At 35.0% G+C, this 25,826-nt stretch overlaps 1 protein-coding gene and 1 long non-coding RNA gene across 4 annotated transcripts in view; one reads left to right on the top strand and one right to left on the bottom strand.

The window, feature by feature from the left end:
* The window catches only part of Alh (coiled coil domain containing protein Alhambra), a 91,905-nt gene that overhangs the window by 49,282 nt on the left and 16,797 nt on the right, over positions 1 to 25,826 (top strand). For all 3 annotated transcript variants that reach the window (XM_069843267.1, XM_069843266.1, XM_069843265.1), the window contains 5 exons: positions 180 to 417; positions 8,474 to 8,620; positions 16,696 to 16,888; positions 23,558 to 23,710; positions 24,923 to 25,031. In XM_069843267.1, the coding sequence (XP_069699368.1) occupies positions 180 to 417; positions 8,474 to 8,620; positions 16,696 to 16,888; positions 23,558 to 23,710; positions 24,923 to 25,031 (840 nt within the window). The remainder of the gene's footprint in view (positions 1 to 179; positions 418 to 8,473; positions 8,621 to 16,695; positions 16,889 to 23,557; positions 23,711 to 24,922; positions 25,032 to 25,826) is intronic.
* Positions 24,030 to 25,826, bottom strand: part of LOC138711957 (uncharacterized) — a 76,966-nt gene continuing 75,169 nt past the window's right edge. The window contains exons 2-3 of the long non-coding RNA XR_011335548.1: positions 25,422 to 25,643; positions 24,030 to 24,721 (exon numbers count right to left, since the gene is read on the bottom strand). This is a non-coding gene — a long non-coding RNA (uncharacterized lncRNA). The remainder of the gene's footprint in view (positions 24,722 to 25,421; positions 25,644 to 25,826) is intronic.

Genomic DNA, 25,826 nt, shown 5'->3' with positions numbered 1-25,826 from the left:
TGAGTTCAAATATCACTAATGTAATTAGTATAAAAGAATTATTGTGATGTTTAGCTACAAACTAATCTTGAAAAATTCTGATGGGTGAAGAGTGAATCTATCAGATACATGTTAGAAATATGCTGCATTCGAGTGCAAAATTATATCTTACAATTAGTATGAACCTGATTATTGTGCAGGTTCGAAATGCAAATAATGCCTCTGGAGGGAACCATGGGAATCCATCAAATTCATCTACTGCTGTTAATAACAGCAATAGTAACAGTGGGTCCAATGCAAGTGCTACCAGTGGTCATGCAGGAAACAGCAGTGCATCTGCTGCCGTGGGTAGCATACCTCAAAGTTTGGATCAGCTATTGGAACGGCAGTGGGAGCAAGGCAGTCAGTTCCTCATGGAGCAGGCACAACACTTTGACAGTAGGTTTTACTTTTTGTAATAGTTCACCAGTTAGAAATCCTTCAGTTGGTAGCTAGTTCTGAATTTGTGTGACGAGATTTGAACTAGTAATACATTAAATATTAATTTGTACATGCAATAATACTCCTGTTCACTACGATTTTAAAAATTTTAACATGTATTTGCAAAATTATTTTACGTCAGCACATGCTCAATAATTTATCTTGATTTCTTTGGATAACTTCGTAATATGAGGCACACATTTGCAATAATACAGTGATTCTTCAATTCTCTTGTACAACTCCATAAACATTCCTCTCATCTCCAAATTTATCAGCTGATTTTCGTGGAAAGAGCTTCTTTTAGAAATCCTACAGAGAAAGTCGCAGATTAATGTCATCTGTGTTGATCTGCATAATAGTATGAAATAATGCCAAGGCCAAAGGTGATATTCAGAAAATTCAATACAACAATTGCCATTATGTGGTGGGACACCATCTTGCATAAACTACTGAATGCGCAAAGACAAGTTAGATGCAAGAAGATGTGGCACGAAACCATTTTGAAACATGTGCAAATAATGCTCAGTTCCATTGCAAAAGACATACAGTATCAATTAAGTAGTTGTTCAATGTAGAGTAACTAAATATCTCTTTTCTTCCATTTCTATTTCTTTTGTGAATGTTATGAAGAGGCTCCAGTACACAAAATTGTGCACTGTTTCTATTCACAGTTCTGTTTAAATGAAAGTAGACCTCATCAAAGAACATAGATTGAAAATAGTTTATATTTTTCTTCCTTTTACTTTGCATTTCTATGTTGAGATTGGAAAGATTACAAACACACAATTTGTATAAGGAAAAAAGTTTTGTATGGGCATGAAGGGTTCTTGGCACTGAGCATTGAAACATTATATATTGACTAATTGCCTTCACTGTTGACTTGGGGCTACACCACATGACTAGCATTGAATGAGTGCGACCAGATCTTTGATACTTGTTAGTACTAGTATCAAGACAGATATATCTTTACTACTTGGATATTTAACACTTTTTCACATTACAGTGTTTTCCAGGGCAATGAAATAAAAGTTCCGATGGTTAGCACATCTGACCATAAAATGAATTGGCCCGGGTTAAAATACTGGTTGGAACAAGTTACCTGGTTGAGGTTTTTTCCAGAGTTTTTCCTCAACCCAATAAGAGCAACTTATTTCAGGATTGGATCCTGGACTTAAAAAAAAAAAATAAAAATAAAAATTCGTGGTGCTACAGCCCAAGACCAACCAGCTGGCTGCAGGCCTCACGTCCACATGCTGAAGCAGAGGTGGACGATTATCCAACCAGAATGGAGGTATCGTGTGGTTAGCACAATGATCCCTCCAGTCATTATAGCTGGTTTTTGAAACCGGATTTTTGCTACTTATTGTAGCTCCCAAGTGCATCACAATGCTGGGTGGACACCGGTCCCATACACTAGTCGAGATTTCATGAGAAAATTTCTTCCTCCATGAGGACTTGAACCAGTGCGCATTCCGTAACGCGAGTCCTAGGCAGGATGCCTTAGACCACGGCACCACAGTGTGGGATGGATCCTGGACTCATCTTGCTAGCATTATCATCTTCATCTCACTTGGACACTAGATAACAGCAACAGTTTATAAAACGTCGTAAAATAACCAATTAAAAATGTTCCGGCATATGTAGATATCCTTATTTTGAATTATACAAAACACCATAATATAATATATACTTCCACTACTTACTCTTTGCTCTTACTATCTGTAGGTGTGAACATATCACATTTGAGTCCACTTTTTGACATGACTGTCTGTGAAGTTGTGCATTTTAAATAAGGAATATATCATCTTTTATGTTATCCTTGTCACGAATTCAACTGTACCTAGTATATTTAGCAACATTATTAACACTATTTTATTACAATGAACAATGTGTTCTTAAAATTGCTTATTACCGATATATATTGGTATATGTTTATTAATGATCCTATGTATAAGTCACACTTTCACATTAAATAATAACGCAATATAATATTCTAGGGATGGGATGATATTGCTTTTTGTTGATACTTGATACCTGATACTGATATCAAAATTTTGACATCGATACCCGCTACTTGATACTCAGCTCTTAAAAACATCTCTGTAAATTTTCCAGATGATACGCAATGTACAGTGTTGAATAGTTAGACACAAACGAACTACACACTACAGTATTGACAGTAACACTATAATCTGCTAAAAGAAATCTCGAAGCTGAGAGGGAAGGGTTAGGGAAAGTATAATGTGGTAGGTATGTATTTTGTGGTGAATTCTAATTATTTTGAAAACATTAAGAATAGCATCTTTTTTTTCTTCTCCCAAGAACTGTTATTGTAGGTAGCTAGGTAGTATGTCTAATACATCTCTTCTCATACCATCGTTTTCACCCCCTCCACTGCTTTTATTTTAAATTACAAGTATTAGTTCTACCAAATCCACGGTTTATTCTTCTTTTATATTTATGGTATTGCTTATATAGTTATTTATAACTTAAGCTGTTTTGACAAGTTGACAGCTATAAGCTAAAAGGTCGGTACTCTCCCCACACCACCAGCTTTTGTTATTCAGTATTTACTAATTGAACCGACTGGTAGAGGCGACACATGCTTTGTATTGGACAGAGAAAGGTATATTTTTGTTTCCTAGTCACTAATTGAGGGAACTGTGCATGCTAGGTACAATACGATGATTTTTGCCTTTTGGAGAGAGGATCTTAACATGATCACTGTGTGCTGAAATTTTTGGATTTAGGATTGAATATTATTTGAAATGCAGGAATTGAAAGTATCAAAAAGGTATTGAGGACTTATCCCGATGTATTAGACATGCTTCGCGAGTGTCAGGGTCCCATCTCTATAGGTATAATATTAAAATTATTATTTTACCATATATTCTACAAATATACTGTATTCTATTAAAATAGAGTTATAGCTAGCACAGCACAATTGCTGTTTAGTACAGAAACTACACAGACAAGGATGAGAACTCTTGTGTTAGTCTGTCAGCGATTACTCAGATCCTTTAAAGTTATGGTTGCATTTCTTGGATATTGAACTTCAGAATTTGTGAGCAATGGAAAAAAACTAAATGTGGTTATCTAAAGTGCATGAAGTTTTTGTTGGCAAAGCATTCTAGAAAGAGAAAGGAACATCACTTGTACTCACACCACCTGTTTCACTGAAAAAGGAGAAAGGGATGCCAAAGTCAGGCAAGGGTTATGTCATCATACTGCTTTGTTCTTAAACAGCTTAGAGTAATCCTCTAAACAGTTGTCAGTCAGTGGTAGACTGCTTAGTATTGTACTGTAGTGTTGGTGTGCCAGCAAGTAATAATTTTATTCTGATACATTACTGTGCATTTTTATTAGTCACATTGCAAATGTAACAATATCTGCAACAATTAGGAGATATTGTGTATTTAGTTTCGTACGTAGTAGTGTTTGCTTTCATGGTTGCAATTTTTAAAGCAGGTATTGGGAAAAGAGGAAAAGGCATTGTAATCTGATAGATGGCAGATTGCTCTCAGCATTCATAAATGTTTTAGGATAAAGTTGAGACATAAAAAATGGAACACCTACAATATTTGTTGTGGAGATCATGGAAAGAACTCCTGCTGTTATTGGTGTGTCCTGTTTCTGTATACAGAACACTTAATGAGACGAAGATAGGAACAAAAGCGTGAACCCAAGAAACAAACAGCCTAATATGACACTGAAGAGAACTACTTTTTTTCACTGCAAGTGCCATTAAGAGGAAAATTTACTTATTATATTCTACCACTTACTTACCTAATCTGACAGATATACACAAGGTTTTGGTATGGGAAAACTTAATTCTTGGTATTAGAGTGAAACCTCGTTAATTGATAAGCTGGACTTAGCTTAATCTGGTCCAAAAAAAAAAGGGGGGGGGGATTTGGAAAAATTAAAGAACCTTGTTTTAAGACTTACTTTAAACATTAGAACTATCACATATGTACTGCATTATATGTATTGCTTTACATTTTACTGTATTGTATAGTGTATTTAAGCTTATGCTCTTTAAATACACCATAATAAACGTGTTTTGTTGCTATAAACTTTTTAATGCACTTTCTACTGTTCTTTTAGGATATTTCAGTTCATCCAGATTTTTGTTAAACTGGTCAACTTATCCTCCAATTAGTCCGGATTAATGAGGTTTTACTGTTTATGGATATATTGGCAGTTATTGAAGCAACTGAATTTTCTGATAGAAAGACCTGATTTTGGGGTTGAACGATTTTATTTCTTAAGAAACGAGAGAGTTAAGAGCAAGTGAACAAACTATTGTGTATCTAGATAAAACATGGATCAATGTCAATCATACAGACAGTGAAGTGTGGATGTGTTAGAAATCCGATGACAGCTTTTCCTTGAAAGTACCACTAGGAAAGGGACAAAGGTTTATTATTCTTTATACAGAATATTCATCCGGATTCATTCTTAACGCCCTCCTTTGTTTTCAATCAAAGTCAACAAGGGACTACCATAAGTAAATAAATACTGCTGTTTTTAAGTACTGGTTCATAAATTAACTTCTTCCAAACATTCCACAAAATAGTATTCCACTGAATTAAATAAAGGTCCAGTATCATCATAAAAAAAACTTTAAATACAAACCTGATTAAGAGAGAATAACATTGAATTTGATCCTAGAGCTGCCAAGGTAGTGTTATACGAACTCATTAAAATAAAAAAACTTGGACTTATAAAGTACGAAACACAATGTAGCCTTGAAATTAAATAGTGTAAGATCATTATTCGAAATAGCATTGTCAAATATAAGTGCTCATCAGGTTACTCATATGCGGATGGGACCTGGCTCTATCAGGGACTGAGGCAGGATGACCCACCTGTCAGTGTAAGCTGATCAGGAAGAGCTTGAGGCTCAGGGCCCCTGGGGCTTATCAGGGCTACTCGACAGCAAAAAAAATACCTGGCTCTATCAGGGGCTGAGGCAGGATGGCCCACCTGTCAACGTCGGATTAACGAATGCCACCCCAGCCATCTGTTGGACTTCGATAATCATCACAATATATAGGACGCACAGTGGGCCAAATCGTGCCTAAAGCCTCGTCTCCACTGATAAACATTTAACAGCAACTTGTTAAATGTTAAACTGTTCGCTGTTAACATCCCAATATGTTGATTGAACATGTTAATGCTAATTTCATTTAACACTCTGTCCACATTGTTAAACATGTTAAACTTGGCTTTCTTTGCATAGTCCACCGTAAACAGTCTATGAGATTTTAATGTAGGTAGTGTCTTATTTTCAAACCTTGGACAATGGACTCAAATGATGATTTGACTTTTGTAATTGCCTCTATTGCTTGTTGCAAGGTCTTGAAAAGGAAGAAAATGAGAATGTGGATGCAGCAATATCTTAATAAAAGACATAATGCAGAAGACATTCTAAACGACCTTAAAGTTATCGATTTGGATTAAAAAAACTTTCTGAGAATGTGAGAACACGATTTTAGTATAGTGCTGCAAAAAATACATTCTGTTACATCAAAGAAAGACAATTAAAAGCAGCCATTTCATCTCAATTAAAAAAATTACAGCACGATTGACTGACTATCATAGGACCTATGACATGATAAATGTTAAAGGAGCAGGTAATATCGTATAATGATTCTTTCCGAACTTCTACGAATGTTAACATATGTCACCAAATACGACCATTACTAACGTCGACATAGCATTAACATTTAGCATATGATGAGGGTGCGAAAACTTTTTATTGTGTTCTCAAGAACAGTTAAATAAAAATTCCAGTTCTCTAAAACAGTCAGCCTTCTGTTCTGTCTCTGTATTCTTTTGCAGAGACATCCCACAAACAAGGCCTTTTCATCAGTTCACTAATCAATTTTATTCTAATGTATTTTCTTTCATCCATTCCATTACTTCGAATAACTTACAGCCAACACCAAGGATCATATAAAAATGATAAAGATATGTGCCACAAAATTGGAAGTTAGTTGTTGCTATGGAAACTGTACGAACTTTGCTGAACTGTACCGGTACTGCATGAGCAAGTGAATTGACTTGACATGTTTTCCATTGCTGCTGGAAAACACGCAAACATGTTAAAATTGTTAATTTCAACATACATGTTAAGTCAATTGAGATTTGAAATGTCCATATACATGTTAAATTCATCATGTTATATTTAACATGTTGTTAAATGTTTATCAGTGGAGATGAGGGTTAAGTGTATGGACCTATCCCATGGTCCAGCTCTTGTCAAGCTAGCCTGCCACAGTATTCATTCACACAGAGGGTGAAAGTGATAGAAATGTGCAGATTGAAGAGTGGTAATAGAATACATTAAAGTAAATAAAAAGCTATTATGCGTTTTGTACTTACATACATGGTTAATTAGAAAATTAGGCTCAAAATCTGCATTGTTTGGCTATAGCCTCAATCATGATATAATATGCCGCACTATGTTGGTTTTCTGTAAATGCTCTGCATTGTTGAGTGTTAGTTTAATGAAAAGTGAATGCATGTGTGTGTTACATACTAATTTTGTGTAAAATGGCTCATACTGAAAGATCACTGAGGTCATTATTTGCAGAATTAAAATAGAAACTGTTTTCAAGTTGGGCATATGAAACAAAGTGAGCTTACAAGGATAGGAGATCGACACTACATTTACATGTTAAAATAGCGGATGGAGGAAGACAAAATAGGAAATTTCAATTTTCGTGGTATAAGAAATATCCTTGGCTCTAAGAAAAGCTATATTGTTATACCTGGATACTGTTTGGGGCTGAAAAGGAGTGGTCATCATCTTCTTGTGGGGTCTGTGTCACAAAAAATTATCTGCTGTATAACAAGATACAAGTAAGCAAATTTTTTCAGCCTACCCAATATTTACAACTTAGCTTCGCCACTTGTAAAGTGACATTTTAGTGTTGAGTCTTTGAAACAGTTGTAATGTGTGTATACAGTAGAACCCCGATTATCCATCACCCTTTTAACCGATCGACAGATTATCCGGCTTTCTCTTTCTCTCCCCCCCCCCCTTTTTTTTTTTTTTTTTTTTTTTTTTTTTTGCTGCAGAACAAAATATGAAGTTCTGTAGATTGTTAGTACGTATTTTTTCTTTAAAGGATTATTAGAAGCTTTTACCATAGTACGTATTTTTTTCTTTAAAGGAATATTAGAAGCTTTTACCATTACACAATGTGTAGTAACAATGCTTCCACGCACTTCAAGTAACAAGAGCAATTACTTGTTATTTGTGGGAGAGGGTGTTTTTTCCAACTTGTAAAATAGTCACTATGGTATCTGTTTTTAAAGAAATGACCCCAAGAACTTTCACACAATTGAAAACCCATGCACCAATCAGTATTTGTTCTACTGTTCGAGTGGTGTACTGTTTACTTTCTATGCAAAATGTCTTCCATGATCATTGAAAGAAAACGTGTTGTGCTTAGTTATTGAGAAAAGTACAAATAATTGAGAGGTTTGGAAAAGGAGGAACTGTAGCTTATGTCGAATGTGAATACCAGACTGATGCTACAACTGTGTGCGATTTGATAAAATAAAAACAGTGATAAAGTGTATAAAGTACGAGAATGTATATCTACAACACGACTTCTATCTTTCCACAGACAACCATCAGGATTCCCTTGACCCTTAAAACTCGTTATTGACAACCGGATTTAAATTAGTGAACTTCTGATCCACTAACTAGCATGTTAAATACAAGACCATGGAGAAAATTACGAAATTATAGGCCTATGCACATAATTTAGGAAAATATTTTGGTACGGATTGTCCGATTTTTTTCGATTAGCCGTACAGTCCACATCCTTCATTACCACGGATAATAGAGGTTCTACTGTAATTACATTGTTGTCAGTAAACAGAAGTTACTGTCCGTGATATTCTGTTCATTAGCAAGTTAATGTAGTGTAATAGATGTCAAATTCTGCATTCTGATTTCTATTAAGTTCATAATAAAATTAAACATGTTGTGCAGTTGCGTCACTATTGTCCTGCCTGCACCAACTGCGAGCAGAAAATCTGCGTTTAGAGGAACACGTGAACAGTCTACTGCAGAGACGGGACCATCTTCTGGCTGTGAATGCTAGGCTGGCCATCCCTCTTACAACACAGCCTGCTCCAGGTATGTTGCCAAAGAAAAAATGTAGGAGTTTTATCATCATCATCATCATCGTCGCTGTCGTATTTACCCGAATGTAAGACGAGATTTTTTTCCCGAATTTTCGAATCCAAAAATCTGAGGTCGTCTTAAAATCGCAGATTAAGGAATATTGTTACAATTGCTCAAAGTCAGTGTTTTGTTATGATGATAAGTAATAGTACTGGTAAGTGAATAAAGAAATTCTTAGAAAGTCTTCAAAATAGGTGGTCGTCTTAGATTCAGGGTCGACTTACATTTTGGTAAATACGATATTATTATTATTTAGTCATGTGTATTTTATTCTCAAAAAATTACTGTGCTGAAATATATAGATGATTTGGTCATTCTTGGTTTTGCCTGCAGTGTTAATGAAAGGTGGGTCTGTACATGTGATAGTACTTGAGTATAAATTTGGGTTGCATTATAAAATGTTGATTATTAAAAATATCTTGGAAAAAGAAGCGAGTACAGTAAAACTTCTCTTATACATTTTGCACTTACTCGTTTTTCACATGTATACATTTTTCTCTGAAGTCCCGGCAAAATTCCTATACTTTCCACGTTAATTTATTTTGAGTGTATCTTTTTCATTTATTCGTTTTTTATCCTTATACAATCGCATTTTAAAGCCGAGGAGATACGAAATGTCATTTATACATTCTAAATCAATTTTGCTCGAAATTAGGTTTGCCATGAAAATAGAAGAACGCGAAAATACAGCATATGTTCATTATTAAGATGTAGCTCACTTTGAAATTCGTGGAAATTCGAAGCTGCCCATGCTTGCCTCCAACAATCTTGTGTCTTTGAAAGATGTTGTTACTGCTATAGAAACAGTGAAATGTTTCGTAATGCACCATGATGTAACTGAATTATGGAACAGTTATCACAATAATTTTAGAGCATGGTTTATTACCTAAGGAGAAAACAGTCCAAAAAACTGATTTTTTTTTTTTTTTTTGTAAAATAATCATGTTATTAAATGAAGATTACACATGAAGAATAAGGTAAGTCATTTTCATAAAATTTTTGAATTGGAGTTTGAAGTGTAATATTATATCAGCTAACTTTGGCTCTAAGCATTTTCTACAAATAATCTTACATGTTTTAAATTTCAGCACTGTTTTGTAGACAGCTGATTTAACTATGAAGTTTTAAATTTATCTTTTGAAATTTTTACTAAATTGGCTTGACTTGTTCTTCCCGTGCAGCCTTTATACACTATTTCAGATGTTATTAAATATAATTTAATATACACGTTTTTCTCATTATGCGTTTTTTCCTTCAGACTCCCATAAAAACATATAGAATCAAAACTAGCTATATCTATTTCTTACGAAAACTGACTTAACACCGAAATTAGTTTCAGTTGGTTGACCTGATTATCTTATTAAATTTTACAGTTAACAAAACTGGCCACAAGACTTTTAACTTGAATGTTAAAAATGGAAATCATTAACAAAACTGGTCATGTTCTCATGTACATAAGTAACATAATTAGTTGTCATGTTCGAAACAAATGGACATAGCCAGTTTTGATTCTAGTCCCCTCAAATGAAGTTTTACTGTAATTGCGTTGCACTAAAATAATGATGATGATGATGATGATGATAATGATGAGTGTAACGGTAATTATGATGATTAATAGAGAAATGGTGGGATGTCAAGAAAAACGAGAGCAGCCTGCCCAAATATTGATTTTGTCCCATAAAAAATTTCACTTGTACCTATTTGAACCCAGGTCTCTGGTGTGGGAAGTTGAGTCTAACTGTTTGGCACTGTATGATTTATTGAGAGAGAAACGAACATTAAATATGAATAGATTCCAGTTTCAGTGCAGAGTCATATTTTGTTTGAACTACCATCTTTTAATTCCTCTTGAACTTGAGAGACAGTAACATTGTTTGCTTGATACGAACTTAAATAAACAGTGGAGATTAATTTTTTTTTGTCTTTGACCATCATCATTTCTAATAACCATCATTCTGTATTTAATACCAAATACCGTTATATTCTATTATCATTGAAATTCGACTACTATTCTCAGTAGCAAGTATCCTGCATATGATGAGAACCAATAGGAGATCGCTGCTGTATTGTAATATCGCTGACTTTTGCAAGCGAGAGAGAAAGATTTTTTCCCACTTCGTTAAATAGCATTTCGTAGCTCCTATGATAGTCATTCGCACTGTAATTATTATTATTGATTGGTCAATGTTTAAAGAAAGCATAGAAAAAAATGTGAAATCAAAATCTTTTTTTGAAAAGAGAGAGAAAAAAATAGTAATTTCGAAGTGATCTGTTCAGAATAGACATTTACACCTTGAAAAGTTGGTAAGCAGTAAACTTTTTTATTTTTCACTTTAGATGGGAGGTCAAAATGAGAGAAATGTTGAGAAGAATGGGCATTACTTTTAAAATTTGACACTACTCAAAATCTTTCCTGGTTTCCAAGTTATGGCGAGTTAAATGAACATTTGAAGGACTCAGCTCAACTTTTGTCTTTAAAAGAGAGAGAATGCTGGAATATTAAAAAGAAACTCGTAACCTCTAAATATCAATTTTATTATCATGCATGGCTAAGTAAATCACAACCTTTTGTCTCTCTTTTATTACTACTACTTGCTTTACTCAACAACATGATGTAACAGAAATATTCCTTCACAAGAACGAGAAATGACCTGCTTCTTGTACAACATAATATGTATAAATACGGAGTAAGAATCATAAGAGTGTATCAGCTCGACCGTGTGTGTTTGTATTTTTTTTTCTTATAACTATAATTATGTCTTGAGTGATGCAGGCATTCTAAACAATAGTGCTCTTGTTCCATAGTGTGTTGTGCAGCCCCATGAGTGTGTCGCGAAATTTTGAAATTGAAAAATAAAATTAATGCCATCCAGAAAGTCTCTTTACAACACAATTTTTTTTATTTACAACGAAGTCTTTGATATGGTCACTGTTGCCAACATATTGCTCTACAATCTCGCTAACTTTTCAACAAAAAGTAGCGAAATCTCTCCAAAATTTGTTAAAAAATCCCCAGAAATGTCGCTAAAAATTAATAATAAATATCACTAAATAAAAAATAAGAGAAACACACATATGCGGAAAAAAATATAATTTCCTCGTCGTCATCCTCTTCTGCGGAGTCTGGTTGTATTGTTGACGGCTGTGATGTTGAGGTGGAAGGTGTGGGAACAGCTGATTGTGAATACACTGCACTTGATCCAATCATTGACACTACACTTTCTGGCAAATTGTAAGTGTGGAAATTTTCACTCAAGCGTTTGACCGCAATTGTTTTTGTGAAATCTAACACTTTTTAAACCTTATATATTAAAATACATTAAAATCAGCAAAAACTACAGTCTCATTTGCTTCAAACAAACTGTCAGCACAAAATTCCAAAATTCAACTGCCTAGGATCGGTTCGGAGTGGAAAATCTCCGCATTGCGGGAAAGAACCAAGAATTAGCTGGAGCTTGTGACTCGTCACATCTCAGTCAAAGTTGCCACTATTTATCAGTGTTGGAGCAGTAGCATTGAGAGAGAGACCTAACCCGTGAGCATCTTTCACCCCTGATCACTGATCCCAAATATATGAGATCAGGGCTTTCACATATGACTCAGTCATGCACCCGTGCCTCTTATAAAACTAAGTGCATGACTTCAGTTGAATGTTTTAACTTAAGAGAAAGGAAAACATGGAAGAATATAAAAATCAGCAGAAAAGTCGCTAATTGTATTTTACAAAATTTGTTGCCGAGACTGATTAAAAATTCCCTAGATTTAGCGACTTATCGCTAAATATGGCAATACTGGATATGGTACATTTTATTTTGAGACAGGCTTTACCAATGAAACGTGAACACCTGCAACAATGCTCAGTTTAATTTTTCAAATGAAAGTGAACACTGCAGCAATGCTTAGTAGTTCGTTTACTCTTCCCATTTAGTAATAAACAGAGTTTAGAATCTTCAGAACATATTGACCAGTTTCAGTATATACGTGTGAGCAGGTGATAGTGCGACTATTTTTATCAAAATTGCTTTTTTTTTTAGATTTTATCATGGACAAATTTTTAATTCGAAAAAGATAATCTGAATCAAGTTCTGGGTTAGATGACAGCAGTGCTAATTCAAATAATGTGAATGAAAATTCCCTTCAGGATTCACAAAAACGTACAGCATTTTGTAACTATAGTGATGAATATTTGCAGTATGGTCGTGGCGATGAATAGGTGTAAACAAAATCTCGAGTGTCTTATATGCGGATATGTTTTGTCAAATCAGTCGATGGTGCCGAAATAAACTAAAAAAAATATTTATAACTGCCCTTTTCAATGTCATAATTATGCGAATCCGAATAAATAATATAAGATTCTGACTATTACCGCCCTCATTAACCTTATTGCTAGCCAGCAGTATAGTAGAAAGAGGTGCGGGTATTTTCTACCGTGAAAATAGTGAAATCTAAACAAAGGAACGACTGCTGCATCTTGAGAATGATTTACTTGTTAGTCTGTCAACAAGGCCACATATAGGGAAACTCTGTGCATCCCACCAAGTGCAGATTTCACATTAATTTAAATTGGTGAGTTTTAAAAAATGATAATAAAAATCTTTTATCTGACATCCAGCGTAGATAGGTTGGGATTTTTGACACATAACTTTGTTTTTTACTAATGACTAATTCCACTCACGTTGCTGCTTGTTTTTTTTAGAATATTCAATTGCGTGTTAACATTGACCTATCTATAACACTGGATGTCCGACATTACAAAGAAGTTGTTATTAGCCCTTTTTTTCTGGTGGAACACACTTGAACGGCATTCCGGCATTTTTTTTTTTTTTCATTTTTCATCATGAAACCATAATATGCGTGAATAACTACGATTTAATATAATTCTTCTTTGAATTCTGCTTAGACCTTAAAAATCTTAGTTGGACGAAAAGGAGCTTAAAAAGACAAAATTCTGGTGCAGTGAACAGTAATCATCTCCCCGATCGCTATAAAATATTCTGCACAGAGTTTCACCACCTTTTTCTCCAGAAGAAAAGCACTGGTTGTTATTATTATATTGTTAATAAAAACAAATAAGTGTGTCGCGATATTGCGGGCATTCAGTAAAGTGTGTCGTCAGTCAAAAAAGGTTGGGAACCACTGCATTAAGGTCGAACACTGCACTATAACCCATATCTTTAATAATTGTACAGAGGAAACAGTTTGACCTAAAATTACTGTTTTTTTTTTTTCCGGGATAGTTAGAAATTCATTATCTTTATACTTAGCAAGCTACTGAATTTCAGAACTAAATAAATGCTGCACACCTCTGATTCGTAGGAGGCATGATGCCTTTGACGATCATATGTAGGAGATTTGCTGGGGAGAATAATCACCGATCTCAGCCTTCCAGATTTACAATATGTTGTGTTGTCTAGGGTGTCATGCAAAGCACAATATTCGTCTTCATTCTTTTCCATATGTCTGATGTAGCTGGGCCACTGATTTGTTTGTTTATTATTATTAATTTTCTTCTTCTTCTTCTTCTTCTTCTTCTTCTTCTTCTTCTTCTTCTTCTTCTTCTTCTTCTTCTACTGGTATGCAGCTCTTAAAGTTTAGCTAGTGTCTCCTTAACCATGACAGCCCATTCCTCTCTATTTTATTAATTTCTTCTATGTTGTTTTCTGCTGCTGAGTAAAACAGTTACTCTTGAAATTATAAAAATCTTGTGTAGCTTTGTATAGTAGTCCTATGTTAAATATGGAAAATCGTATTCTTTTATCTAAATGCAAAGAGATCAATCTTCTTAATGTATCCAGCTGTTTGCTGACAACATAAAGTCCACTATAGTCCACTGTAGTCTATTCAGTTGTTGTTTTACACGAGAAATGAGGGGTATTTTGATCGGTGTTCATTATAGATGCCTGTTGCTAGTAGCCAGAGTTGGGGTGTAGTCAATATATACTGCAGGGCTGTGTCTTCTGCAACTAGTACTGATGATTTTAATTTACTTCTTTTGTGGTTTATGGATGGACAGTATAGAAGAATGTGTTCCAGATCTTCATCATGATTATTACACCACAGACAAGTAGGATTATCAGAAATGTGAAATCGGTGTAGGTACAATTGAGTGACAATGTGACCTGTTCTGGCTCTTGTTACCATCTCGTGGGTATTCACCCTGTCGTGGTGAGGGGGCTTAAACTTGTTGTTTAAATGCAAAGAGATAACTGAGTACATTTACGTCATTTATGTTTCAATAAAACAACTTTGTTTTTTTTTTTAATTATGTACACTTAAATCATCATGTTCAAAATATCTTGAAAATATGAAACTTACATTTGCTAATGGGTTCTAAATTTGATGTATGTAGATAATTTATTCCTGAAATAAACAACGAAACATAGCTACTATGTAAATGATGAAAATAAAAGAATGTAATATAAAATACATTGTCAACTTATGCAGTGAATAATATTGCATTGCTCACAAAAAGAATCATAATTATATAAGAGTAATTGCTGCTTCTTTGTGGCAGACAAGAGAAATTGTGTAATATTCCACTCTTTTCCCTCTTAACCGGGCAGCAGGTTTTTCAGTTGCTTTCATAGACCCAAGCATCTCTCTAAAAGTAAGATGCTGAAACTAATAGACCACTTTTGCAGTATTGGATTAGAAGTAAGTTACACTAGGATGATGATGGTGATGGTGATGGTGATGGTGATGGTGATGGTGATGGTGATGATGGAGAAGTTGTAGAATACTGGCATAGGTTGTGAGTAACCTATGTAAACCTGCACCAAGCTTCTTCATTCACCGTAAATTCAATTTAGACTTTCCAGCATTTTGACCATCTCTTGCATGGAAAGCTAGTACTTTGCTTATTCAGCTAATGTTTCACCTCATGACAGACAAAGGAAGCGTTAATAAAAAGAGAGTTATGTACTGTCTGACTGAGTGGTTATGTCGCATCTCGATTTCCCCGACCCATTTCTGCTGATCACTTTGTAAAGGTTAGTAGCTGGGGTGTTGAATCTTTTCTAAAAATATCTGCTGTATGGAATTGGAAATATACATTATATTATACAACTGTTTAAGGGTACTGGGTAGTTCTGTCTACAGTATTTTTGCATATAAATATGAATATATGAAATATTTTTTTCCTATTGAATACAGACTTATGTCCTTTCCACTGTGTGATAAATGTTGGTGAGTTGTGGACTGGCCACAGAAACAAATTATCTTTCATTGTTTTAATATAGGCATGACAGAAAGAAAAGTTTATTGAGAAAAGAAAATTTGCAATTGTCAACAGTTAGGAACATCTATTACAAAAGGTTTTATTCTCACATTTTTCAAACTTTCTCCCCCATGTCAAAAATATATTATTTGAGAAAAAGAGTGGCATAAAAATAGTACTTTTTCAATTACACAAGCACAATATGAAAAATCCCGATATGTTTATTTTGTCGACTATAAACATATGACATGTCTTTCCACATTTTCAGTACTTGAATTAAGTATTTTAAAAATAGTACATTCATTTTGAAGAACTGTATAGTTTACATTAGCATACAGAGTTTCAGCCCTTTATCTTAGGTAGTTTCTGAGTAAATGGTACCTGAATTTAGAACAATAACAAATTTTTTTCAATACTCTTTCTGCATTTCCTGCATTAATACAATGAAAGATAATTATTTGTTTCTGTGACCAGCTCACAACTCACCAACTCTGTGTTTGATATAAACAGAGAAAAAAAAATTATATATTCATATTTATACGCGAAAATACTGTTGACAACCCTACTCAGTACCCTTAAAATAATTTAAAAAGAAAGACTCTGTAAAGTAAGTAACTGTCACATGACTTACCCAGTTTCGCCAATCTTGCGACATAACCACTTGGTCGGACAGCAGCCTTTCTTGACATAGTACTTTTGAATGAATATGTCAGATCCTTATATTTATATTTGCCTCTAACAACTGTTACATTTAATTCATTTTATATAAAATATGTAACAACTCTTTACAGTATAATTTTTGCTTCCTCAGTTAACAATGTTCACCCTGGCTCTGGCTCCACTGTGCCTCACCAGCACGCTGATCCTTCTCGTAATCCTCGCATCAACAATAGCTACGTTGCTTCTCATCCCATGGAGAATGGACTGCCACCAGATCCAAGCCCACCGTCTGGCTATCCACACCAGCACCGTAGTCCTGCTGCTCAACCCAGTCCAACAATCAGGTACATAGATACAGTCAGAGGTCCTTAATTCACATGATTAACTGCTAACTTCTTAATTGGGGTGTTTGTTTTATGGTCGTATGTATTTTTACTTCCCATAGTAATGTTCTGTGGTGGTCACTCAAAACTGCAGTGTAGTTAGAAGAATCAGAATAAGGAGACCCGTTATATTATTTGAATTACCAGTTCTAAAAGGTGGAAGAACTGTGTGTCATGGTTCAGCAGTATAGTTCTTTTATTATATCACTGCTGGTGAGGGACCGGTAAATTTCAAATGTCTTTCTTTGGTCATGGGCGTTAGAGCATTAAAAAGCATTGCAAACTTCTGTTATTTCTCTTCCCCCTCACTGCAAACGTTGCACATATATAATGAAAGAACTGTACACAGCATACATACTCTCTGCATCACAGCTTTATGTCGCTACAATGTGCAATATGAAGATATGGGGACAGAATAGAAGCTGGCTGTTAACTGATAACATGTATAATGTATTAATTGAAAACATAGATTGATTGCACAATGTATTGTAGATGCTGCTGTAAGATATGTGAATGTACATTTTTAATAGTTCACTTATCCCTTCATCCGTGCTTTCTTATTGCTACTGACATGACCTGCATTCCTGCTAGAGTTTCAGAGCTGGGATATGGAGAGTATGTATTTCACTAGAATCAGTCACAGGAACAAAGGAGAAAACTATGCATGTTGTGATATGGTTGCTGTTCTAACATTGGCAGACTAACATTGCATTCTCTTCGAGCTTTCTGCCACTGTATCAGTCACTGATTTTTTGTAGGGTGATTCTTGAATGATGAATGAAATGTCATATAAATGCATTCCTTAATAGAAGATCTTCCCTTTTATTATTATTATTATTATTATTATTATTATTATTATTATTATTATTATTATTATTATTATTGTTGTCATTATCATCATCATCATCATCACTGCTTCTTCTTCTTCTTCTTCTTCTTCTAGTGGTGCCAGCATGAGAATGACTGACACTTCTCCACAGTGTCGCAATCAAGCACGTTGTGAACTCATACATAAGTCACAGATCTCTCCTCCACACTGAAAACTATCGTATTCGCCTCGCCATCTTGCGTTCTTGGAGTAACTGAGAATTTCTATGTGTTATGATTTCCCTCAGGTCCGCCAGATGTCTCCTGCCATGATCATACCTTGAAATACATCCACCAGATGTCATATGAGTATCACCAAGATATTTTTCATGTACAGATTTGTTTTGCAGGAAAAATAAACATGTAGTGGGACTTTTTGCGCACTCTGTACACTAAAATGATTGACACACTTCTCACTAGTTATTTTTAACAGTAGTTTGTATGATTCTCAAAACCACTGCAACCATCTCCAATATCTTAGTGATTGAAATATGTGGTCCACCATTCTTTTTTCTTTGAAATATGTATGCAAATCATACACAAGTTTGCAAGCGTAACTTTAAAGAGTGACATCTCCACAAAGTTTCTTCTCTGAACTACATGTGACTATTTTTTTATTGCATCTCTGCACTACACATGAATTATACTACATACATTACTGTTGAAACTTAAATCTACATCTATTATGTAGTTCTGAGGTCTTACATTAAAAGACATTGCTCTACTATTCCACTATACACATCACTTTTATCTCCAAGATGCAGTTACAGTAACTAGTGTACATTATATACAGATATGGCAGGCTGTTGCTCAACGGAATTTTTTTATGCTTTTAATTCAAAACCTTTAACACCAGATAACGTGTTTTTTATGTCATATGATTTCATTGACGAATCTTTGTCATTACAGTATTGGTGAAGTGATTAGAAACTATTGGGAAAGCACAGAAATTGAGTTTAGCAAATAGTTTGCCTTCCTTCGTGAAAATGATACTGTATGCTTGTAAATGTAATTGAACGATGATTTAAATTATTTTCTGTGAAGTGTATTGATTTTTTTTATGATATATCCAGAAACATCATGCAGCTATTAAAATAGAACTCAGTTTAAGTTTTTATTTTCTGTAAAATTCTACATGCTTAGGCTTTTAATCACCAAGCATATACTTGTGATAGTGAAATGTAAGCTTCATAGAAGGTTGACTATTTCTAATGGTAAAGGTAAATTTACCCCTATTGTAGGCCACGGAGGCCCACAGGGTTGCGGGAGGTTGAGTCTTCCACTTTTTATAGATAACCGGTATTAGTAGCAGTATTGATATCAATCCTTTATGGTTGTTACCTTTACTGCAAAGGAAATACTGCTAGTCCTCATTTCTGTTAAAGGCCAAGTAGACCTTAGGGTCATAGTGAAACCAGAAGAATTGGATCAATGGAGAAAATCCATGATCACATTGGGAATCGAACCCACGACTTTCTGACCTGTAGTGCAACACCTTAACAGCGATGCTACTGTGCACCCCCTGGCTGCTTGTAATTGGAATCAATTCTCAACACATTTACTTTGTTTCGTCATTGGTGTCACGTTTTTGAAAAATCGAGAAATCTCTTCAGACACAGGAACAAAGAGAGTTTGTTTGGACAAAGGTGTTGGCTTGTAAAGGGAATGATTTACCAGTTCCCATTCAAACATTCGAAGCAATTTCTGTGTAGTAATTAAATTCCTGAAGAGGCACGGAATTATATTGCTGTAATTTGTGCCATCAATAGCGAATTTTCAGGAATGGCCTGCCTAATATTTTATCTGAATGCAGTATTAGAGTATTCATTCCATGTAAATTAAGATCATAGACAAGTTATAGCAAATTACGGATTTTTTCTTTTCATATAAATTTTACTATTCAATACAAGTGAGATGTAAGTTACATCAAGCCAACCACATCCAGTTGGTGGTGTCTGCTCGGTATAGATGGTACAAGTAATGTGTAGGCCTACTGAGAAAAACAGATAGTGCTGTAACCTGTACAATTGACATCGAGCAGCCTGCATTGTCTGTGATAGGCCAGGCAGGACTGTGGAGGCAACTATATGACTGTGCTTCCCAGTAACCATGACAACGCAACTGTTCAACCAATAAGATAGCATGTGTCACAAATCACCAAGCATCAAGAAGGAGGCAAAAATCAACACTTTATACGTTAAAATTTTCAAGTTTACATGAGTATGATATACTGTAGATCAAGAGGTGTATAATTATGTTGCATTATGACAGTGTTCGCCTACATGCTGTGATGCTGTGACCAAGGCACAGTAGCTGGTAACTAGTTTGGCATCCCATCTACAGTCTAAACCTGGAACCAAGTGACTTTTTAACCCTTACACCTAGGGGAGTTTGTCATCTGTCAGAAACTAGATAGTAACAGTGCGATGGAGGGCATTGAGAACTGGCTCTTGTCATAGGTGGCTGACTTCTGTGATCAGTGTGTTTCATTGGTGACAAGTGCATCATTATGAGTACATACTCATATATCATTTATCCATAAATATATACAGGGTGTTTCTGGGGTGGTGGTACAAACTTTCAGGGATGATGGCGAAGGGCACATGTACCAATTTGAGATAAGGAACCCTGGTCCGGAAATGACTGAGTCGAAATTTATAAGCAAAAATAGTTGTGTGGAAATGGAATTGTAATTTCGCACCACGTGCCCTCCTTTCCTTAACCTTTGGAACAGTTGTGGAAAGATGGTATGGGCCGGATGTCTCTTAAGTGGATACTTGGCCCGATACAATCTGTGAGCTTATCTGCTGTTCCCATTGGCTCATCCGTATTCGAAAATCAGGTCTGCATATTCTGCTCTTGTGTACTCCTCCATTTCACTAGGACTGATTGACTGGACACTGCAACTTGTACACATACACTACTGTCTACAGACGTGCATATCAGGACCGACCATGTCCGTTACACATTACGCTATCTGCATTGCTTTAGTGTAGTTTTCTGTCCCCACCCCTCAGACAGCGCACTGAATGGAATACTGTAAGTAGACAACGTAAACAACATCGGATGAATACAGTATGTGTAAGATGTACAATAAATAGACATAAATAAGGTGTACAGAGGAATAAAATTATTTCATTTCCACACAACTATTTTTGCTTATAACTTTCGACTCAGTCATTTCCGGACCAGGGTTCCTTATCTCAAATTGATACATGTGCCCTTCCCCATCATCCCTGAAAGTTTGTAACACTTGCCCGGAAACACCCTGTATAGTGTTGTTCTTCCTAGTAGGTCCTTGACAAAGATGAGGCTTTTAGAACAGGACAATTCTTATGTTAACTATTTATTTTCTCTCTAAGACAGTATGGCACATAGTTTGGTTTTGTAGGATCATGCAAGTGATTTAAATGAGAGAGAAAACAGTAGTGAATTGTTTAGTAGAGATGTACAGTAAATTGTACTTAAAGAACATAGAAGAAAATTAAACGGAATTGATATGGGAAGATATTATAGTTAAATAAAATGCCAATGTGTATCACTAGTGAAAAGAAGCTAGAAAGAGTAATAAAATGTGCAAAAAGGTTATAGGATAAGTGGTGTCCTCTAACAAATTTAGTCGCAAAGCATTGTTCAAGGTGCACTGCAAAGAGATACACCTCATTGCACCTCTGAAAAGTAGATTAAAATATGTAGAATTTTATTTAAATATAATATAAGTAAATTTTAATTGATTTGTTTCTAACAGTCAAACATTTACCTTTTGTATCTATTTGTCCATAAATATAGAACACGATTTAATAAATTTTTTAGAAATTATAAATAGTTATTTATGAAATATTTTAATTCAGATGGAACAGTTACCATCAACCAGTCTGGAGTCTGACACTTTCGGTTGTATTTTGTGTAAGATATACCTTCAGTATGTATTTAGGGTGAACTACTCCACACCACCATATTAAACGCGCTTTCTTTTATATGTTGATATACTTGTGAATCCACTAAAATGCGTGGTAGCACCTGAAAAAAATTATTTGTAGGTGTCTGACTTAACCTGTGAAAATGATATGGAGTCAGACACTCGTATATTTATCACAGAAATGATGAAACCATGCATTACCATCGGGTTTTGGACACACCGTTGAATAGAAGAAGGATTTTTCATGGGAAAAATGATTTTGAATTTGGATGGAAGGTGATCAGTGCTATTTCTAAAATTAAAGGAAAATATTAGTAAGAATTAACTTGTATTAATACAACACTTTGAAACTTTTTTAACAATTTGTAAATGAGGACGAGAACACATCTAGTATGAAACAGGATGTAAAAATTACAAATTTGAATCCTGAAACTCACAAACAAATTACAGGTTGTATCCTTGGAATTCTACTCTGAAATTAAAGTCTGTCACATAGTTACTGGTATACTTAGAACCTGCAAAAATTAAACATATTGGCGGATCGAGTTTTCTTTCATTTTGGTCATAATCAATGATTTGCTTATCCTCTAAATCCGGCCATCTGAACCTATTGTTCTTCTGAACATACCTAGCACAACTTATTTCCAGTCCCTCAACTGGTAACACCTTGTCTACACGAGCAACGTCTATTGGTAACACAATTTTAGTGGTGCATTTTATCATAACCCAGTCTCCCTCTTTTAGTTCCTCGAACATATTTGGGTCCTCCAATGGTTCTTTCGTCCATCCATGGACTCCAAATGGAATATCTCATCTGTGTGTCCGACTCCATGAAGGATTTTTAAAAATGTCGTTATTTCGAACATGTTTACATAATTTACATTCGTAACTATTTCTCCATGTTCACGATAAAATTCTAAACATTTTTATATATTTTTCAATACAGTTATGTTATTATGGGAGATTTTTTTGACAAAAGTTAAACACACATTTTCCCTCCAAAAATTGTTTACTACAGTATATTGTTTTAACATTTTCTATCAATTCTGACAGAAATCGTTTAAAAATTCAATCGTTTGTAAATCATTTCACACTCATACCATGTAATAATTTTTGTATTATAATTGCTAACAATTGTTATAGTGTAAAATCATCTTTTCATATTGTGTGCATAGTGTTCAATTCCACCACTCCTGTCCGACTCCACACTGGTTGACGGTATCATATTTGTTGGGAAGAGGAAGCTATAAGAAAATGCACAGCAATTTAATGTTTGAAAAATATGACAAGTTACCTATACCACGTTGTTGTTGTTGTTTTCTAATGTCAGGCGTTTGACAATAAAGTCATTTGACCTCTTGCACTCCAATATTTTTCAAAGATATTATCATGGTCAGCCACTGAAGCACAGATTTTGAGGTGCGAATCCATTTCTTGGTTTGAGTTGCACAATGGGCAGTTAGGGGACTGATATATTCCAATTCTATGCAGGTGTTTGGGCAAACAATGCAGCTACAGACGATTTTCGTAGTAAATCGGGAATTAACTGTGGATTATGATGCAGAGAGTTTAATTTTTTCCCTTGAGATTGTGTTATCAAATTTTGTTCCTTGAAGTCTAAGTATGTAGATTTAATAAATCTTTTCACAGAGTAATACGTAGATTTAGAAACAGACCTATACCACATAGAAACATTAAAGGAAGAGTTGTTCTCACTGTTAAAGTGTTCTGTATTAAAGCATAACTACTGACAAGAGACTGAATATGCCTGAATTTTTGCATAGATTTGTTATCTTGTGTTCATTTAAAATAATTTTATTTACAAGTGGTTGTGATATGTTCAGGCAAAGCCCAGCAGGCAGTGGGTACATGCTGAGTCAGTCACCGCTTAATCCACCTCCAGGCTCTGCTATTGTGTCACCAGCATCTTCTACACCTGGAGTTGTTCGCAGCACATCAGCAACACCAGACCCATTGAGAGGGGCTGACTCAAGGCGGTAAATATAGTAAAAGAATCTATATTGAAAGTTCCTACCATTACAGGATAAAGCCAGTAGAGAACACGTTCATTTGAACACAGCCCTGCATCTGAACATACAGTATAATAAGATAAGTAGAAAGAGGATATTTAACAATAATGAGTTTGTCCAGAAAACATGTTGCTATAATAATACAACAGTATAACATAAGTGTTTATAAGTTCTTAAAATGTTTAGTAAGTTGTCATCTCTTCTTCAGTACATTATGAATAGGAGTTTCTTTAGTAAAGATTATAACACATTCATTATGCTTCATTAAAGAAATTATTTGCAACACTTTGTTTCATTAGAAATGTTTTATTTGTAATATCGCCATCATATTGTAAGGAGATAGAATATGGAATACACGTTAGATCACAATAAAAAAAGAAAGTAAACACGTGTTTACGAATGTATGTGCAAGTACATGTGCATACACATGAATGTATCAGAAAATGCTACACCAACTGGTAGGAGAGGTAATGCACCAGTTTCTTTTAAAAAATAATGGCCACACAGAACAAAACAACTGGACAACAAATTTTTGAACATAGCTTTGATTGCGTGGCCAGTTGGTGATTGTTTTTCATCATGCTTCTGAGTAATTAATTTATGGTAACTAAAAAGTAACTAATTTTTGTTTCACATTTTCTGTAGGCACCCTGGTGTCCTCCTCCTCCTCCTCCTCCTAAATTAAGGATATAGACTACTACTATATACTAACATCCCTGCTGCCATTAATTGCTATTGTTTCTTGCCACCCTCTGGGCTGATTTGGCCTGTGGTTGACTTTACCTATAGCACTTAGGCACAAATGGCTTATTGTGCATCCCATAAACTGGATCAGTCCAGAAAAGTGCAGTGTGTCACTAGCTTGTCTGCCACCATCTCTGCACCTGTATGATGGGATGCCAGACTTAGTAATGAGCAGCCAACTGAGCTTTTCCCTGCAGTGTTATGCCATGCGCTGATATGGGCCACTTTCTATCTCTGTAAAGAAAACATCCAATAAGTTTCATAACATTACATTAATATATACATAATTTATTAGCCATTTCCAATAGGGAGTTACTTTTCTTCTACAGTATGAAGATAGTGTGAAGTTAAGATTATTGTTACTGTTACAGACGACAAACAGTACGAAAGTAAATAAACTAACAGGAATGTTTGGTCTAATTGATTTTTTTGCAGGTCGAGCCAGCAGCAGCAATCTGGTTATCCTGTGTATCAGGTGGTGTCCTCACCAGCCACTGTCTCCTCGCATCAAAATTCACAGGTTCCTGTCGTCACCTCTCAGCAGGTAATGATTTGTTTCTAACGACATCTATCTGCATGCCATAATAATATTCTAAATGACTATCAAAACTTGTCTGCATCATAGTATTTTTGGCAAGATTGAAATTTGTTGTTTAGTTCGGAATAAGTTACTTTATCTAAGGATAAAGCAACTTATTCCGAACTAAACAACAACAACTTTCTTTTTGTAGAGAAACAAAAGAAGGGAAGGACAAGATTATTCAAAGTAATTATTGATAGTTGTACTATATATATTGGATTATCGAGAACTGAAATGAGATAAAATGTCTCTCTCTCTCTCTCTCTTTCACTCGCTCACTCTCACTCTCACTCTCACTCTCACTCTCACTCTCACTCTCACTCTCACTCTCACTCTCACTCTCACTATACTTACCTCTGAACCACAGTATTGCAGGTTCACATCTGGTTGAGATGAATAATTTTTTTTATGAAAAAATCCAAAACACTAATTATTCCAAGAGAGAATAAAGGTGGAGATCTGAATAATGCCATAAGCAAAATTATCGAAATGACCTTTTTGTATTGTCCACCTCGATTTTCTACTTTCAATTGCAGATGACTTTGCTGGCTAACTCACTGTGTTATCCTCTGGTATCTGAAAGTAAGAATGATGTGAATAGTCCTCTGCTAGTTATTATCCCTCGTCATTCTGTCATAAGTGATAATTAATTCTGTCTTATTGCTGGCCTCAGCTCAGAAATGGAATTCATGCAGAATGGAACAAGTTCTTATTGACTATATGTAAACAGGCATTGAAAATAAACGAATTAATCAACTT

The sequence above is a fragment of the Periplaneta americana genome, chromosome 13 (genome assembly GCF_040183065.1).
Source record: "Periplaneta americana isolate PAMFEO1 chromosome 13, P.americana_PAMFEO1_priV1, whole genome shotgun sequence".
Lineage (NCBI taxonomy): Eukaryota > Metazoa > Arthropoda > Insecta > Blattodea > Blattidae > Periplaneta > Periplaneta americana.
Note: the sequence above shows the minus strand (reverse complement) of the source record. Positions and strands in the feature narration are given on the sequence as shown.